This window comes from Polypterus senegalus, chromosome 10 (assembly GCF_016835505.1).
Source record: "Polypterus senegalus isolate Bchr_013 chromosome 10, ASM1683550v1, whole genome shotgun sequence".
Lineage (NCBI taxonomy): Eukaryota > Metazoa > Chordata > Cladistia > Polypteriformes > Polypteridae > Polypterus > Polypterus senegalus.
Window position 1 is genome coordinate 152,645,217 of NC_053163.1, and position 20,147 is coordinate 152,665,363.

The window sequence follows — 20,147 nt, forward strand, 5'->3', positions numbered from 1 at the left end:
GCCACACTCTGGAGCAAAGAACAGTGAATAAAGAACCATTGCATTCATTTCCTTAAACCACTTATCCAGGACAGGTTCTGGGGATAGCTGAAGCCTATCTCAAAATCATTGAGCAGAACACAGGAACAACACCTAGGCAGGGCACCAGTCTAACGCATGGCAAACACACCTATGCCAACCACTAGGGCCAAATTAGCATTGGAATTTAACCTAACCTGGATGTCTTTGGACTGCTGGTAGAAGCCCGTAGCACTCAGAGGAATCCCATATAGACACACGGAGTACATGCAAACTCCATACAGGCAGCACATAGGGCACAAACCTCTTTTTCCTTGTTGCATGGCAGCATTGCCATCCACCATGCCACTGTGCTGCCCCCGAGTATAACAACTTTATTGCAAAACTTCTCTCTTCCTTACCTGAAAAATTAGTGGAAGCAAATGTGGATGTGTGTATGAAAGTACTGGGCCAATTTCTGCCTCTTTCATTTTGTTGATGGAGGGCACAAATCTATGTGATGTGGGTGCATGACGATTGTCAAACAACTGCACTACACTGGCCTGAATCTTTCAAAATTACTAAAGTTTCTTCATACATCACTATACTTTAGATCAAACTCATAACCTTTCTCATCAGATGTTTTACACTTTAAGGAATTTTCACATTACACAATTTACAAAACAGGCTTGATTTTTTTTTGCAAGTCGTAGGAGCCAGTTAATGTGTATGCGAGAGATGACAATTAATGAACACTCACCACAAAGAAAAATGCATAAAAAGCAGTTAATAAGGAATACAGGTGTTCTGGATCTCACAAACAGAAAAGAGGCTCATGTTCCTGATGTCTTGTGGTTTACATATCATAACAGAATGGAGGTTTGGGGTGGGAGGGCAGACATTGCTGCTGAAGGTGCCGTACCCGTAACTCCTGTGCACGGGCATTAGCTCCTTCAGGTTAAAGTAAAAAGGGAAAGCTAGATTGAAAATGTGAAATCTGAAAGGAATTACACTGAGGTAGCGCTTGTGCTTTGTAGCAAGGCGACCAGGGTTTGTGTCCCGGGTCCTCCCTGCATTGAGTTTACATGCTCTCCCCATGTCTGTGTGGGATAACTCTGGGATTTTCCGGTTTCAACCCACTGTCCAAACACATGCCCTGCAATGGACTCAAACTCTGTCCAAGGTTTGTTCCTGCCTTGTGCCCTATGATAGCTGGGATGAGCTCCAGCATTCCCACCACCCTGCCTTAGGTCAGAAAATGACATGACATGAAAGGGATTTTTAAATAAAATGCAAGGTTCTCAGAGTCGTTTGTTGTTTTAAATGGATGAATGAGCCATTTTTTTCCCCATCAATTTACACTCAACCGAAAGTGAAAGCGTCTTTTCAGAAAGGTCTGCAAATTTATTATAAATCAACAACTGAAATCTCTCATTTCTAGAATCCTGAGCTGGTAAAGAACTTTGAGATGGTATTCACCATCTTTTTCTTCTTCTTTCGGCTGCTCCCGTTAGGGGTTGCCACACCGGATCATCTTCTTCCATATCTTTCTGTCCTCGTCATCTTGTTCTGTTACACCCATCACCTGCATGTCCTCTCTCACCATATCCGTAAACCTTCTCTTAGTCCTTTTTCTTCTACTCTTACCTGGCAGCTCTATCCTTGGCATCCTTCTCCCAACATATCCAGCATCTCTCCTCTGCACATGTCCAAACCAACTCAATCTCGCCTCTCTGACTTTGTCTCCCAACCGTCCAACTTGAGCTGACCCTCTAATGTCCTCATTTCTAATCCTGTCCGCCCTCATCACACCCAATGTAGATCCTAGCATCTTAAACTCTGCCACCTCCAGCTCTGTCTCCTGTGCCACTGTCTTCCAACCCATATAAAATAGCTGGTCTCACTACAATCCTTGTAGACCTTCCCTTTCACTCTTGCGGATACTCATCTGTCACAAATCACTCTTGACACTCTTCTCCACCCACTCCACCCTGCCTGCACTCTCTTCTTCACCTCTCTTCCACAATCCCCATTACTCTGTACTGCTGAAGTATTTAAACTCGTCCACCTTCGCCAACTCTACTTTCTGCATCCTCACCATTCCACTGACCTCCCCTCTCATTCACACACACGTATTCTGTCTTGGAGGTCCTACTGACCTTCATTCCTCTCCTCTCTAGAGCATATCTCCACCTCTCCAGGGTCTCCTCAACCTGCTCCCTACTATCGCTACAGATCACAATGTCATCAGCAAACATCATAGTCCACTGGGTGGACTATTCACCATGATGAGCTATAAAATTTCCTCATTATTAGTTCTTTCAAGTTCATATAGAAAAATGTGAACTGCAGAAAAATCAGTTTGTTATCCAGTCTTTCTTCTCCACATTCCCTTAAATCTTCTGCCATGTTATCCTTTATCATATTCTATTCTCAATCATAGACTGCAGCTTATCTTTTCACTTAAATTATTTCTCTGACGCGGTTTCAGTTTGCGTCAGCCTTCTTTGCTCTTTAAACACTCTTTTATTCTTTTTGAAAACTGTTTTACCTCAAAGACAGCTACAGCGAATGGATTTCCCAAGTACTCCTCCAACTGTAAAATAGTTTGGCGATGCTGCCCATTCAGTCCAACCCGGCAGATATGATGGAGTTGAGAGTCGACCCAGTACAGGAAACTTTGAGCAGGATCTTGAAGAAATAACAGAAATATGTTACTCTTTTATTTTATTAACTTATTACTTGGTGCTGCAGCATGTACCATGTCTCCCTTACAGTACCAGTGCCCCAAGTTTAAATCTGAATAGACTTAATACATTGACTGAGGGTGGTCTTTGTGGGATCCAATTTCCTCTGTAGATTAAAAATGTTAATGTGTCTTTTAATTTTCAGTGTGTCTGTGTGTTTGTGTACTATAATCATGTTTGTGGTGGGCATTTGTCGAGATCCCACTCAGCCAAAGACAGGATGTAACTTGTTACCTCGTTGAAATGTAAGAAAACACAAGGACGGATTACTTTTTATTAGGAACCATTAATAGGATGTCACGATCAAAACATGCTAGATTAAGGAATTGGTAATTTTGAGGGTGGGCATGTGTATCCCCCGTGATGAACTGATACTCTGTACAAAGCTGGTTCTGGCCTTGCACGTGGCAGTCAAAGGATAGGTACCATCCCCTAGTAGCCTTAAACTGGGTAAGTAGGGAAATGAATCAAAGAATATCTAACTTTGTCAATTACTTGTGCAGTTAAGCAAGTTAGAGAAAGATACTGTAGGTGGTATTTTGTCCTCTTGTGATTAGTTACTGTAGAATGGTGTATTTTTTTTTTATACAAAAGGGTAAATTATCAAGAAGTAAAGGCAGTGCTAAAATGATATTGAAACTGCAACAGTTCGCAATGGCTTATGGGTAGTCTGAACGTGCACAGTGTAATACTCTGCAGTTAGTCTAGTTGAAGTCAAGGTCAAATGAACATTGCAGGGCTGCACCATTGTTAAACAAAGTGCTGTAGCGAAATTTCTTTGGGCAGAAGGACTCTGCTTCTGTTTATACAAAGTATAGTAGAACCTCCATTTTGTAGGCAACCACTTAAAAATTGTTTATATGAAATTTTTTAATGCTGGATTGCTTGAAAAATTACAAATTTCGAGTTTAACAACGTTTATTTATTTTTGCTGTGCTCCCTCGTCCACCATAACCTACCATCTATTTGGGAGGAGCGAAAGCTTTAGATTCGACAAAAATTTCTCTCTCTGATTTTTGATATTTCAGGTTCCCCTGATACCATAAAACAGCAATATCTCGATGATGGGCATGTGTCTGTCTGTTTGTGTGTGGTTTTTTTTGGGGGGTGGGGTCTAAAGCTTAATCGGCTGGATGGAAAAATACCAAGCTCAGAACTTAAGCCGGTTATGAGAGGACGATGACCTGATTAGTTTTTGAGCCAAATTGTGAAAGAGAAAGAGGCACTCTAGTTAAACCCACAAATGAATTTTTGATATCTAGAGAATTATGTCAAATATTGTAATTCTGCAAATAAATTATGAATTGTTCTTGTCAATTGCTATTGTAATGACCTATTTTTATGATCAGAAAGATCAGCATCAGAGCCGTAAATAATTGCTGAAATGTTATAGAATAGCTCAGGTAACTTGGTTCCTAGAACGCAAAGCCTATCACGTCCGAATGTTTCAATTGCGTCGTGTATTTGCAAACCTCTGCTCATTGGATATGCCATATATCCCTTTTTCTTGCTGTCTGTTGTTACCTTTCTTCATCTGACTTTTCAGCCCTGTTGCGGATGCCACACGATGCGATGCCTAGACACGACGCACGATTTATTATCTTACACCGACCACTTGCCTTTGTTCATCAGTCTTCATGGCCTATTGTGAATGCTGGATAACATTACTCCCAGGCAAAGTCACAGACGCCAGAAAAACAGACTTTTTTTTTGTTTTATATACAGATTTAATTTACTGTTTTAAATACAGTAAATTACGGATATAAATTATTTAAAAAATAAAATTTTAGTATAATACAAGCATTCCTTCTTTTTCAAAATAAAATCATATTTCTGAAAAACCAGCCATCACTGACACTCATCATTCAAACATGGGAAAATGTTAAACAAGGAAACATTAAATGACGTTTCTGTTTTATTAAGAAAACAAAATGTTGCATGTGCATGCAAAAAATCAAAGCAGACAATAAAATCTTGAATAAGAGAAATGTAAGGGTAAAAAGTTAATGTAAGCACAGCCTGATAGTAATGATAGATAGATAGATAGATAGATAGATAGATAGATAGATAGATAGATAGATAGATAGATAGATAGATAGATAGATAGATAGATACTTTATTAATCCCAAGGGGAAATTCACATGTTGAACATGTACTGTAAATACATTAAATGGAAAAACATAAATATATAGTAAACTCAAGAAGTATTTACTAGAGATAGTAAAACACATTTATTACATATTGGTACCAGACTCGGTCCTTGAGCAGTGGCGTCCCCATTGTTGAGGATAGTATTGTAACGAAAAGCAGAGAATTGCAAACATCTGTTTTTCAGTGTATATTCCTCATAAATATGAGCCGTTATTTTCAGGCACGGGCAGCACGGTGGCTTCAGTTGTAGCACTGCTGCCTTGCGGTAAGGAGACCAGGTGCTCCGATTTCCTCCCACATTACAAAGACGTGCAGGTTAAGCGGATTGGCGATATTAAAATGGCCCTAGTGTGTCTATGTGTGTGAGCGAGTCTGTGGGGCTTTGTTTAATCTGTGATGGACTGGTGCTCTGTCCAGTGGTTGCTTCTGCCTTGTGTGTTATGTTTTCTAGAATAAGCTCCAGTTTCCCTGTGACCTTACTCAGGATAAAGCAGGTTTGGAATACGGATGGATAGATGGATGCTTGTATAGTTCTACTCAACCACAGATCTATCATGGTAATATAAAGTGCCACTTGTTCAGATCCACTTTAATTTTTATCTAACATTTAGAATAAAGTAAAGGCAAAGTAACTTTTGAAGATTAATTGCCAGATGGGACTGCAGGAGCTCTAAACCTAAGTGTTAATTATTTCTTAAAAGCATTATTGTACACAATGTTAATTGAAGCCTTGTCTTTTAATAAATAAAACAATGACTACTGATATCTGATTTTGCTTTCAATAGCCAGCTGTATACAGACATGTCTTCTTCTATAATATGCTACCGTGGCTGTTCGTTTGTCTGTCCAGGATTTTAAATCACCTGTAGCTCACAAACCGTTTGAACTATTGACCTGAAATTTGGTACATCCTTCTATATAAAAGCGGCCGGGTGTCCTTCCGTCCCGTGAGTGCTACGCAGGCGCGGAGTTTCACACACGCCCCGTCCATTTTGCAATGCAAGATGGGATTTGTAGTTTCGTTTTTCCAGGTAAAAGATGATTTTTCTACTCCAGACTGTGCGATATCTTCTTCCTTTCTATATAAAAGCGGTCGGGATTGTCCTTCCGTCCCGTGAGTGGAAAGCGTAGCGGTATTCCGCTTATCACAGACTTACTACTTGCAGCTTGCTGTATGAAGCGACATGATGTGAGCAGAGTTCTGGTGCTCCCATCGTTCCCTTGCTTTTGTGCGCGATGCGCTGGAAAAATAGACAAAATTATGTCTCTGGAAATAATGAATGTTGATGGAGTACAAATGCCTCACCGCGTAGTAAATATCAGGGGGGTTCAAAAGGGCGACCTCAATATAGAAAAAAAGTTTACATTTCTTCACAAAAATAACAGAAACTATAAGTATTAAAGTAATACCGCTCAAATGCAATATAACCAAATTAATGAGTTTGTATAAAATATCAAATTGATCTACATATCGAATTGCCTTAAGAAGTGGTCAACTTAAAAGTCGGTCGCCTTAAAAGGCAGGTCAGCCTAGTATGTACTACGTGACGTCTACTATCCGCTTTCAGGGTGATGATTGACCTCCAAGGTTATTCCTCTTTTTGTTTTATTGTAGAATCAACTCCCGGCAGCGATCTGCAGGGCGGCACATGCGTACGGGCGCCGTTCTCATTCCCTCCCACCTTTGCCGTCACTTTCCCTAACTCTTTATAAATTATTCTTGAGGCAGATTGAAGACTTAAGTGCCAGCTTAAGTGAAAAATTTAGGAAATCATACTAAGTTATTCCAACACAAACACTGACTTAATCAGTTTTAATGTGAAAAGAACAGAAGAAGCGGGCCTTTAGGGTGGAGAAAAGAAGAGCTGCTCAGGAAGCAGCAAGTGCATCAACCTTTGAGCAAACGAATGCTAAACGTACAGAGAAAGAGGATGAACACTAGGAATGCTCAAGTCAAGTGTATTCACTGCACATTATCGAGCAGTGCGCCGTTACTGGTGTAAATATAATCTGCGTTATTTGTGTCACAGACCTGACATTTCTATTTTTTGGTGCTGCTTACTTATCTTTTTGCACTCTTCATACTGGACTATGTGGTTGAATTTTAAATGACCTGTATAAATGTTTGCGTGAGGTGGTTTAACATTTTGCTCAGCATACTTTTGAAAAGAAAGTATTTCTGAATTACAGAAGAGACTCTTCATTTTGGTACTTGAATGTTTAAAAAGTGTCAGGTGGAATACAAAACCAAAGCTATTCTGTAGTTTTTTCTTCCTCAAACATTTATTGTGAAATGACCACCAAGAAGAGTGCACCTGCTTCTGAAGATGACACCTCAACGACCAAAACAGCCACTACAGTGAACGGTAGCAAACCTCAATGTAACGGCCACATTTGACATGGCAGTTGAGAACTCCAAAGAGCTGGACAACAAGGGGTCTCTGTGACAATTATTCATGGTGTGAAGACCAATGGCACAAAGAGCCGCCCCAACCTGACACAGGCAGGCAGAGACACACGCTCTTATCACACAACACTCGTTTTATTAATCTTCCCCTTGGGAACCTTTCCACTCCGTTCCCAGTATAACAGTACAGTTCTAGTATACAGTACCAAACACTACAAGGTCATCTTATTCTTCTTCTTGACTTTCCTTTTCTTTCCTCGTTTTACCACCTCCACTCCCCCACTGGTAAGCTGCGTCTTCTTCCTTCCGACTCTTGCCCCTTTTTATAGGGCACCCGGAAGGTCTCCATGTGCCTAACAAGCTTTTTCTGTCAGCACTTCCAGGTGTAGCGGAAGTGCTGCCAAATAGGGCACTGCAAATGTCCATGTGCCTCCTGAAAGTGGCCACGGACCCCAATAGAGTTGAGCTTCTATGCTCATGACCCGTGGCCCTGCTGGAAACCAAGGGGGCTGCCATCTGTCGGTTTGGGGGAGTAACTGTTCTGGAAGTACTCTCCCCCCGGTCCTTCCATAATCAAGGACTCCCAGCAAGGTAAGGGACCCGGACCATCCTCCACAATGGATGCATCCTTGCCACATGCCCTCCTGTGCTGTCAGAAAGACTGAAACCCCTGTTGATCAGACTTAAAAATTCTATGGCTACTGGTGCCAATGGCAGGTTCAAGGTTGCTGGTAAAGAAAAGAAACATGTTGTTTTGGTAGGGCCAAATCAAAAGAAAATGTTGACCCAAATAAGAAGGAAAATGCTACTCAAAAGGCAGCTGCCAAGAACCCAAATCTGAAAATAGCAGAAGTCTGAAAATACTAAAAAGGCCAAAGTGAAATCTGTGGTACCAAAGGAAAAATGAGGCTGAGAACTCTGAGGAGGACATTAAGGTTACACCAAAAAAAAAAAAAAAAAGAAGACTCAAGACCCAGCAAAAGCAGCATCTGAGAAGGAACTGGACCAGGAAGCAAAGCCAAAAGTCAAGAAGCAGAATTCAGCTGATGCCACAACCGTACAAGCACCAAAAAAAGTCCCAGAACAAGACCAAGTCTGAACCAAAGGGCAGTGATGATGAAGGGCAAGGAGAATGCACCTGACAAACAGAACCCAAAGACTTCTGGCAAATGTAGTAAGAAACCAAAAGAGTGGTGTCGGGTGACCTAGGAGGAGGAGGAGGAGGAGGTGGTGAAGAGCAGGCACTGATACAGTGCATTGCCGCACCCACCACACCACAAACCAACTCAGGATCCAGATTAGGAGTGCAGCCATGCAACGGGTGATACCTCAGCACCACACTAGTTCAGATGGTTCATCCACATTAATTATACTTTTCAATTTTTCTGGAAGCTGCTGCAAACATAAAAATATATTCAAACTTTTTAGAAAATGGTGTTTGGGATCAGACTCCTACAGTTAGCCCTATCATGCGAGTGTCTTTTGTGTTCACCCTGAGATAGACTGGCGCCCTGTCCAGGGTTTGTTTCTGCCTTGTGCCCTAGGCTCCAGTAACCCTCGCAACCCTGTTCAGGAATAAGCAGGCTTGATTACAACATTCATTTGCTGTTTAGAGCAGTTTAGACATCCTCGGGGAGATTGGGAGTATTAAATAGAATACAGTAATCATTACTTCATACGATTAGCATTAGTGATTAATATACGATTAATTGTGCAGTCCTATAACAATGGCAACCACATTTTCAGTTTTAGCAACTAAAAAGTTGATGCATTGGTAAAAGTTAGTGTTGAGCCCTACATGAAATCCAATTTCTCAGACAATGTCAAGAACTGGCAGCAGTACAGTATACAAAATAGGTGGGACGTAAGACCAAGAAAGTTTAATTAGAGAGGGCTTTAGGTTTCTATATTGTTTTAATCGTTTAATTATTTGCTTTGTGCTGTTTAGCTAGATGACCCTAATCCTGACGCAGTCACGTAATGAGAGGGGCAATGGAAATAAAGGGTGTATTGGCAATCAGATTTACTCTAGCATTATGCTTAACACAGCATTCCAATGGCTATTTATTATTGCCATGTGTAGAATTTTATTGCTTTTTTAAACGCTTTTTAACCACATTTCTGTTGGATTTAGTCTTTTTATGTGAACAATTTCTTTTGCCTTTAACTTAGCTTGCATGTTCTGGATTACTCTTTGGATCGTGGCCATTAATTAAAATATATTTTGATTAATTCCTTGTCTGGCATTGCTATGGCTCCTACAAAAATCTCTCCACATTAAACTCGCTGGCTCTCACGGCTGGCAAGCATTACAGTGTGCTGTTCTGCACTCTGCCCTCAATGCTCAGCTTCTACACTGCAGAGAAAAACATGAGGATTACACAACATAGTCATCAATTAGTTTTATTTAAATAAGAAATCATGACTATATATAAACATAAGGAATGTCTGCAAAAGAATCTGACATGCTGTCCAACATAGCTCATAGCTGAAACTTCTAAACTGTCACCAGGCTGATATAATTATTACCACAATTCAACTCCCAAATATATTACTTGGGATTTATAGTCTTTTTTGTGAACTCTTATTATTAAAGTCAACTCTATCCTTTGCAGAAATACACATTAAAAAAATCTATTGGGTAAGTTGCATAACATCAAAGAAACCATGGAGAAATATGGTTCTTATATGTAGGGCTGTGGAGTCAGGGTCGGTGTCGAGGTCGAGGAGTCAGAGTTGGAGACAATATTGGGTACTTGGAGTCAGGGTCGGAGTCGGCAAAAATGTACCGACTCCGACTCCTAATAAATTTAAATTGTAATGAAAAAAGAAAATACAGCAAGTTCAGATGTGCCATTTCACAAACAACAGTCATAACTAAGTACTTATCTGATGTAGAAATAAAGCCCAGTGCATAGTTGTGTTACTACTAGTGTGAAGTGCAGATGAGCTATTATACAACCTGACATTCACATATTGTAATCTGGATTATGGTACATTACAAAAAGTGTTAATTTTATTTCAGATATAATGTGTTTAACACGTTCATTTGAGTGTAAACAAGTGTAATGGTGTAGGTGGAGGTGTGTGCTATGGCCTGATGCTGTGTTCAGGGGTTCTTGTCTTTTGTTTAAAATGGCCAATACAGTAGAGAGTCAGCTTCCTAGCCAGTAGTTCTGTGGTTAAATGACAGGTATGTTGCCTTCCTTTAATCAACATGGAATATACATTAGCCTTAATTCTACGTGGCATTGATTCAACAAGGTGCTGAAAGCATTATTTAGAAATGTTGGCCCATATTGATAGGATAGCATCTTGCAGTTGATGGAGATTTGTGGGATGCACATCCAGGGCACTAAGCTCCCGTTCCACCACATCCCAAAGATGCTCTATTGGGTTGAGATCTGGTGACTGTGGGGGCCATTTTAGTACAGTGAACTCATTGGCATGTTCAAGAAACCAATTTGAAATGATTCGAGCTTTGTGACATGGTGCATTATCCTGCTGGAAGTAGCCATCAGAGGATGGGTTCATGGTGGTCATGAAGGGATGGACATGGTCAGAAACAATGCTCAGGTAGGCCGTGGCATTTAAACGATGCCCAATTGGCACTAAGGGGCCTAAAGTGTGCCAAGAAAACATCCCCCACACCATTACACCATCACCACCAGCCTGCACAGTGGTAACAAGGCATGATGGATCCATGTTCTCATTCTGTTTACGCCACATTCTGACTCTACCATTTGAATGTCTCAACAGAAATCGAGACTCGTCAGACCAGGCAACATTTTTCCAGTCTTCAACTGTCCAATTTTGGTGAGCTCATGCAAATTGTAGCCTCTTTTTCCTATTTGTAGTGGAGATGAGTGGCACCCGGTGGGGTCTTCTGCTGTTGTAGCCCATCCGTCTCAAGGTTGTGCGTGTTGTGGCTTCACAAATGCTTTGCTGCATACCTCGGTTGTAACGAGTGGTTATTTCAGTCAAAGTTGCTCTTCTATCAGCTTGAATCAGTCGGCCCATTCTCCTCTGACCTCTAGCATCAACAAGGCATTTTCGCCCACAGGACTGCCGCATACTGGATGTTTTTCCCTTTTCACACCATTCTTTGTAAACCCTAGAAATGGTTGTGCGTGAAAATCCCAGTAACTGAGCAGATTGTGAAATACTCAGACCGGCCCGTCTGGCACCAACAACCATGCCACGCTCCAAATTGCTTAAATCACCTTTCTTTTCCATTCTGACATTCAGTTTGGAGTTCAGGAGATTGTCTTGACCAGGACCACACCCCTAAATGCATTGAAGCAACTGCCATGTGATTGGTTGATTAGATAATTGCATTAATGAGAAATTGAACAGGTGTTCCTAATAATCCTTTAGGTGAGTGTACGAGGTGTGGCAGAAAAGTAATGAGACTGGCAACACTGCAAGCGATCTGGCAACACTGCAAGCGCTCTGGCAACGCTGCGCTGTTGTCCTTGATAGAGCAAGTGTATCAGTACCCTCCCATAGCTCAGTGCGAGTTTCAAGTCCTTCCGTTAACTACGTGATTTTTGTGACTGCTATTAGCGAAGTTGTGTTTTTGGTTGTGCGTCACGCAAAATGGAACAGCGGAATTTGGAGCAACGTTGTGCCATTAAATTTTGTGTTATGCTTGGAGAATCGGCAAGTGTGACGTTTGAAAAGTTAAAACAGGCCTATGGGGAACATTCTTTATCCCGAGCTCAAGTTTTTCAGGGAGGCCTTCAACTTCGAAAACCAATGAAAACATCAAACGTGTGAACACTCTTGTGAGATCAGACCGTCGTTTAACATTAAGAATGTTGAGTGAACAATTAAATTTGAACAGATTTACCGTTCATCAAATTTTGACTGCACATTTGCACATGCGAAAGGTCTGTGCCAAAATGGTGCCGAAAAACCTCACAATTGAGCAGAAGGACAATCGAAAAAACACATTCCTGTGGTTCCCCAGCCCCCTTATTCACGTGACCTCAGTCCGTGTGACTTTTTCCTAAACTGAAAAATGTCCTCAAATGACGTCATTTCGGGACTTTAGAAAACATCCAAAAGAGTGTAACATGCATGCTGAAGACCATACTGGTTGAAGACTTCCAGCACTGCTACCAACAGTGGGAACGATGTCTCCATCGGTGTGTAGCTGCCCAAGGGAACTACTTTGAAGGGGATAACATTGATGTTTGAAAAAAATAAAAACTTTGGTAAATAAAAAATCAGTCTCATTACTTTTCTGCCACACCTCGTATGATTCTTGGTTCTTGCATGATTTTATAATTAATTCAATTTCGTTTTACATTGTTTGACTATTCATATTAAATGTTGTTCATATTAAAGACTGTTCACATTAAAGTTTGCAACCTTTTAAATCCAATATAATTGTAAACAGATATCCATCCTGAATGTACCCCACATGTGCAAAATTAACACAAAACAAATGCAACCTATTAGACACCTATGAATATGAGCAGCATGCTGGCTGCTGGGCTACTTCGCATTTCTTCAGTGAAGGGTAGCTGTGAATTTGTTAGACCTTGATGGTTAGGAAGAGAAACAGAAAACCGAGATATCAAAGCTAATATTTTCAGTGAATTTTGACTCCCTTACCTATAAAGCACTAACGTATGGACACAAGAGAGAAGACAGGATGGATGGGAGTGAAATGTGGATAATTTGGATGTATAATACACGTAGCACTTGGACAGTATTGGCTGGTGACAGTCACCCTGAATTCTTTTGAAGTCTGCCACCTCATTTTTTTTCCCATGCTGCATCAGTACTGTAGTGTAATTCATGTTAATTTCCAAAACAGAGATATGAAAAAGAGTCACATAAACAGCAAGGTGAAATAGTGTAAACCTCCAGACAATTCCTATTAAAGAGTTCAAACACGGGTCACATTCAAGCTGCATTAGTCTAAATCTTTTAAGAAAAGTTGGGACTCCGTTTGTCTGCGATGGGCTGGCGCCTTGCCTGGAGTTTGTTCCCTGCCTTGCACCCTGTGTTGGCTGGGAATGACTCCAGCAGACCCCTGTGACCCTGTAGTTAGGATATACAGTAGCGGGTTGGATAATGGATGGATGGGACTCCGTTTGTTGTTTTTGCTGTTCAAATTTCTCTAAAATGTTCAGATATGTGTCACACATTAGTGGGAAAAAAATACAACATAGCAATATTTAATATGACAATCTGAGGCCAACGTGCAACAACCACCAGTGACCAACATGGAGAAATGGCATTCTATGGGACATACCTTAACCTTTTCAATTGACAGATTTCAGATCAATGGCCAAGGTCTGAAAGGGTTGTTAGACTAATCAGGAGTAAAGTGTATTCTAGGAAGGCTGAAAGGTAAAAAAGGACCTTAGAATGTTTTGTACAGCCAGTCTGTTTAGTACAACTTTTAATTTCCATGGGAAAGTAACCTTGACTGTGTGAATGTCTTAGTAACATTCCAGTGCTTTGAGAATCTGCCTGCTCTTATAGCGGAAGAAAACCAGGTGCTCAAAGCTTTCTTCTAAAAAGAATCTCAGCTCAGTTTTTAGTTTAGTTTTAGAGAAACCTTGCACATTTAAATGGCGGTTGCTATCTGCTTTAGATGTTGAACACTTTCCAAAAAGCTCCGTCTCCAGCAAGAAATTCGTTCTTTTCACTTTCGGTAAAGGATATATATTGTGCTGTAGAATCTGTAACTAAGGAACTGTCATCTGGTAGTAAATGAAAACTGCAAGAACCTACCCAGGTTTTATAATTCTTTGTATCTGCCTTAATTTGCTGCTACAAGCTATTATGCAAATACATATATTTTTTATATGAAAGCTTAAACCTGATGTCTCTGCCGAGTGCTGAATTGATCACTTTGTAAATTCCTAAAGTGGTAAAGTGAATTCAAGTAAAGCGAAAGTAAAAGGCAGTCTCAGCCAGCTAGTAGCTTGATGACAGAGGTCCCTAGGGTTGAATATGTGAGATACAATAAACACAGTGAGACAGGTAAGAAGTTAGAGAGATCAATTACATAGCTGGTTTTAACATGTCTTCCAAAACTCAAAGAACCTAAGAGGTTAGTTGGCACCATCTGTGTTAGGTAAATGTCATAGGTAATCTGATAACGTGTTAAAACAGACCATGTGCCAGCACTTCCCAAACACAGAAGGTTCACTTGGAATTGGATCCCTTGGATACAGTGGGTATAAAAAAGAATCCCCCCTTCAAAATATTCCCATTTGTTTTGCTTTACAGTCTTAAATGAAAACAAACAAAACCAATATTTTTTCCAGCTTTACTTACTCAATGTAATCTATGACATCCAGGTGAAAGACATCACAGCTACAGTTCAGAAGAATTAAAAAAAAAAAAAAAACACTGAGATTAATAAAGGATTACCCCATTATCCCCAAACTCAATCAGATGCAAGTGCCCACCATTTCCATTGCGGATGCTGACTTTCTTCCGCCTGTGATCAATTGTAACCAGTGTGATTAGTGAAGCTGTTCCTGGAGCATTCATTCCCCTGCTTAGTAGTGCAACTGACAGCAAACAACTGACTAGAGGTGGCAAGCCACTTTCAAAAGATCTCAGGGATAGAGTTGTGGGCAGACATAAGGCAGGAGATGGATACAAAAAAATCTCAAAAGGCTTTATCAATCCCAAGGAGCTCAGTAAAGTTCCATCATAAAGAAGTGGCAAGTGTCTGGCACTACTAGGACCCTTCCTGGATCTGGCCATCCCTCCAAACTGGATGGAAGAGTGAGGAGGAAACTGGTAAGAGAGGCTACCAAGAGGCCAATGGACACTTTGTGTGCAGGTGACAACAATTTCACAAGCACTCCACAATTGTGGCTTGTTCGGGAGGGTCGCAAGAAAAAAGCCACTTCTCAAGAAAGGCCACATTAAGGCTCGTTTGATTCTGATGCCAAGTGGAAATAGGTCTTATAGTCAGATTAGACCAAAATCAAACTATTTGGCCTCAATACCAAACGATACACCAATGCAGCTCCCCATCCACAACACGCCATACCTACAGTATAGCATCGAGGTGGCAGCATCCTGTTGTGGGGATGTTTCTCTACTGCTGGGCCTGTGGCTCTCGTTAGGGTAAAAGGAAAACTGGATGGGGCAAAATGTCATCAAATTCTTGAGGAAAACCTGCTACCCTCTACCAGAAAGTTAAAGATGGGCAGAATGTTCACCCTTCAACATGACAACGACCCGAAGCACACAGCAAAATTGACCACACAGTGGCTGAAGAAGACAAACGTGAATGTCCTCATTTGGCCCAGTCAGGGCCTAGACCTAAATCCAATTGAAAATCTGTGGAAAGATTTGAAGAGAGAGTAGTCCACCAACGCTCACCATCCAACTTGACCGAACTTGAACAGTTCTGTAAAGAAGAGTAAATGTTACTCAATCTAGATGTGCAAAGCTGATAGAGAAGTATCCCAACAGACTCAAGGCTGTCATTAAACCAAAAGGTGGTTCAACAAAATGACATTGGTGGTGATCCTTTATTAATCTCAGTATGTCTTGTTTTTGATTTTTTATAATTTTTCTGAACTGTAGCTGTGATATCTTTCACTTGGGTGTTAGAGGTTGCATTGTGTAAGTAAAGCTGGGAAGAAATATTGGTTTCTGTGTTTTCATATAAGGCTGTAAAGTAAAAAAAAAAAAAAAAAATTGGAATATTTCAAGGGGCGATTCTTTTCTATACCCACTGTAGATACCACTCAGAAGAGAAAATTTATAATGAAAGAAAGAGAAATAAAAAAATAAAAAAAACACAAAAAAGACTGGACAAAAATGGTAAGACAATAAATGAATACATGCATATTTTAAAGTTATAAATAAAAAAGTTGCTTACCTAGTGAAATTCCAACAGGTCTTTGCATTCCACTTGACACAAGAGGCTCACGACTGCTGCCATCCATTCCAGCCTTTTCAATCTTCGATGGCGTGCCAGCATCTGACCAGAATAAAAGCCTTTATGGGTAGAAAGGAAAAGAATGTCTATCTACAGTACATATCACCAACAAAGTGGGTCACATGATGCTGGTTATCTCTTGATTCTCAATTTCTAAGTGTCTCATTCTCTCTAACACTTGTATTCATTAGTCAAAGAACATATCGTCAGTGATGGGTGCTGCACATAACCACTTTCACTCTAAATACATGTTTTACTATCCGGCATTAATAATGATTAAAAAAAAAATCAATGAAAGCATAGTCTCACCCAGAATAGGGATGCACTGCAACACCGGCTGGTTCCAAAAGATTTTCAATTAAAACTTTCCGTTTGCTTCCATCCAATGAGGCCACACTCACTGAATGAGAGAGGGAATCAGTCCAGTATAGTAGGCCATGTACCCAGTCCACAGCAATCCCTTGTACGTGCCCCACATTAATCAGCAAACTTAACGGAGCATGAGATGGCCCATTCAGAGAGGTTCTGCAAGAGAAAAGAAGCTTGGTATAAAAGTTTTTAAAATTACCCCCCTTTCCCACAACAAATGTGCTACTGCTCATCAGCTTACCGGTAGATGACTTCTTGCGAAGGCATGCTGTAATACAGCATGTGGTTAGAGATATCAGCACTCACTGCACCAATGACTCCAGGGATCCCAGGTATCTCCCGGTACTCCTGTTTATTTACATCAATCCAACGAATTCCTTCTCCACTGCCGAACAAAACTAGTGCCTTTGTTCCTGCAGAAGAATACAGAAAAACTATATTTCTACAGCTGTTCACATATCAAGCAAATTCTTTTGCATCAATGACCTATGAATATGCCACAAATGCATCACAAGAAGTTTGAAAATAAGAAAAAACACTCTGCTGAGAGAGAATACTCAGGTTATAAGTTATAAATAAGCAAAATAAAATAGTATTAGGTGGATAAATAACCTAGGATCTTAGGGAAGTTAAATTTAAAATGCGCATTTTTAGATGAACTAGGAGGGTCTTTTACTTGTAAAGCATTTTGTGATACTCCAGGTCAGGCTTACTGCAATTTGTCCACAGTACAATAAGATTATTACTCTTCCTACAGATTAGTGACAACTGAATGGCAAATAAGAAATTACTCAGACCTAAACATGCAAGAAAAAAAAAAAAACCAGGACCTATATATATATATATATATATATATATATAAATAAAAACACAGGGTACAGTAGAGGAAACCATCAGAAAAGTAATTTTAATGTAGTTATAGGTATGAGTGGCTGTTATGTTGCCTTTTGCCTGCAGCATACATATTGTGATAAAATGTAGTAGTAGTAGTAGTAGTAGTAGTAATGTTCCACTGTTCAGAGAGAAAACTGATCAAGCAGGACAGCAGGCTGCTTGCTACTTGTGCTGATCGACACATTTACAAAACAAAAGACGCTGATAGTAGAGGTACGAAGGGATTTAAGGTGGGCCAGGATTACGAGTTTTTTCATTGGCTTCAGGGATTCTCGTGTTAATAATACAATGGACCCTTGACTTACGAACTCAATTCATTTGCGAGGGCTGGTTGTAACTCAAGTTGGTTGTAAGTCAAGACTATTTTTCCCATAAGAAATAATGGAAATATCCATAATGCGCTCCGAATCTCCCACAGCAACACTTACTTAACCATTCATAATAAAAATGGGTTGTATAATGCGCATAATTTACCAAAACACCAATAATTTTTCTAATGTACTAACCAAAAAGTAAAAAAAAAGTGCCTAGCCTACCAGAAACAACAATTGCATACTGTACTCACCATTTAATTTGACATCTTTGGGCTGCAGGAAAGGAGGAGGAGGAGGAGAATGAAACGGAAGGTGGTTATTGTTTAGAAGGAGCCTCCTTATGCAAATCTTTTCTTTGTAAAATTGTCGAGATGGTGGATTTCGACATGCTGTACATATTAGCGAGATCAGTCATGAACGCCACTCTCATATTTCCGCACAATTTACTCCTTCATTTCGATTTTGATTGCTGTTTCTCAAGTTAATGATGACAGTAGTCGAGGACTCAGTTCAAAGCTGGCCGTGTTGTGAACTGCTGTAATAATACACTCCAAAGCAAGCCGGTGCTGACTCAGCCTGATGACATCATCATGTGCTGCGCCAGCCCATTAGCTAATATCCCTTAACAATCGCTTTCTTTACCTTAGTTACCTTCTCTTCCTTCCTTAGCAATTATGCATCTTGCTTGCCATGGTCTTAGTGAATTATATATATAGATAAATCACTGCACTGACCAAAATTACGTCCACAAACACATGTATCTGGGCTCTGACTGACGCTTACGAACGCTCTCGGCTGTTTGTTTACAATCGCACAAGCGGATACACGTGACTGCATTCGGGTTGTAACGCAAGATGTTGGTCGTAAATCAAAACAAAAATTTTGGTCGTAAATCAAGTTGTTCGCATGTCAGGCCGGTCGTATGTCAAGGGTCGACTGTACTGCCTTCACTTCTTAAGTAGCATCTGACATATGAGGGGGACCCCAAAAATTCCAAAAATCATTAAAAAAAAAAATGTATTATTAAAAACCAATTTCCTTTTAGTCACCTTCAAAAAAACTCAACTTGAGATGCAATGCACTGGTATTAGCACTTCTCCCATTCCTGGAAACATTCCCTATACTCATCTTTTGTTACCGTCTCTATGGCCTCTTTCTCTGCATTTCTTCCATGGTAACAAATCTTTTTCTAGATTTTTTCCAGATCTAGCAGAGAAACTGGTACATTGCTTTTGGTCAAAACCTCTTGGACTGACAAGGAATTTTGTGCAGGTGCAGTGCATTGTCATGGGGCAAAATCAAGGTTTTTGGTGTTCCACTTTTGTGGATGTTTTTCACCCTGATGCTTTTCTGTAGATGCGTCAGCAGGTCAGTGTAATGTCACTGATAAACACTCTGTCCATGGGGAACAAACCCTTTATGAACAAGTCCTTCAATGCTGAAAAACGTCAATCATCACTGTCTTGTTCAATTTGACCTGATGTGCTTTTTTCGGTTTGTGTCTTCTACTGACCGAATTGTTGCTTTGATTCAGAGTTGTTTCCGAAGATCCAAGTTTTGTCACCAGCAATGACCTTTGACAGAAATCCAGGGTAATTTCTCTGTTTTTCTTTCAAGTCCTCACACATAGCTGCATGATTCGAGGAACAAATCTTATAGAGGCTCGGTGTATGCCAAGATCTTGAGTCAGAATTAACTAAATTGAACTCGAAGAAACACTCGTGATTTCTGCTAGTTCATCAATAGTATGAAGAGTATTGCCCAGGATTGCTTGTTGAGGATCCTGTTGGAGAGCTGAATCTTCAACTGACGTATTGCCTGTTTTAAAATGCATGTATCACTTGAAGACTTGTGTTTTTTTTTTCATTGTTTCGTCTTTAAAAGCTGGTATAGCTTGTTTGCCTAGCAAAATAAAAAAAAAATGACACAAGCATTTTGCTCTTAAAAAATCTACCATAGTAACGAGGAGAAAATAAATTGCCCAAGTCATGTGCATGACTGTAGGATAAATGCCAAACATACAAATTTGATCATCTCAGCATTGCATCTCTCAAAGGACTGATTAACAAGAATGCAGTCATGTGATATGTGGAGGCATATTCAAGAACTACACCCTATTACTGTGTTATTGGCCAACTCCAGTAATTTTTGGGTCCCCCTCACGTGTCCTGATCCCCCTCACATGTCCTGAACAGAACTCCTCTGTGCTACAGCAGTTTTGTTAACCGACTAGACATTTCTGTGTAGTGCATTCCAGTACTCTGCTGAGCAGGTGCTACACAAGGATTTTATGCTGCCAGTAAAGATGGATTCTGTTGCACACCTACTGAATTAAT

General features: G+C 40.3%; 1 protein-coding gene across 1 annotated transcript in view; it reads right to left on the minus strand.

Annotated features, from left to right (window-relative positions):
* Positions 1 to 20,147, minus strand: part of LOC120537848 (very low-density lipoprotein receptor-like) — a 74,867-nt gene that overhangs the window by 27,418 nt on the left and 27,302 nt on the right. Inside the window, exons 6-9 of the mRNA XM_039767086.1 lie at positions 16,845 to 17,016; positions 16,544 to 16,759; positions 16,175 to 16,293; positions 2,549 to 2,688 (exon numbers count right to left, since the gene is read on the minus strand). Of these exons, the coding sequence (XP_039623020.1) occupies positions 2,549 to 2,688; positions 16,175 to 16,293; positions 16,544 to 16,759; positions 16,845 to 17,016 (647 nt within the window). The remainder of the gene's footprint in view (positions 1 to 2,548; positions 2,689 to 16,174; positions 16,294 to 16,543; positions 16,760 to 16,844; positions 17,017 to 20,147) is intronic.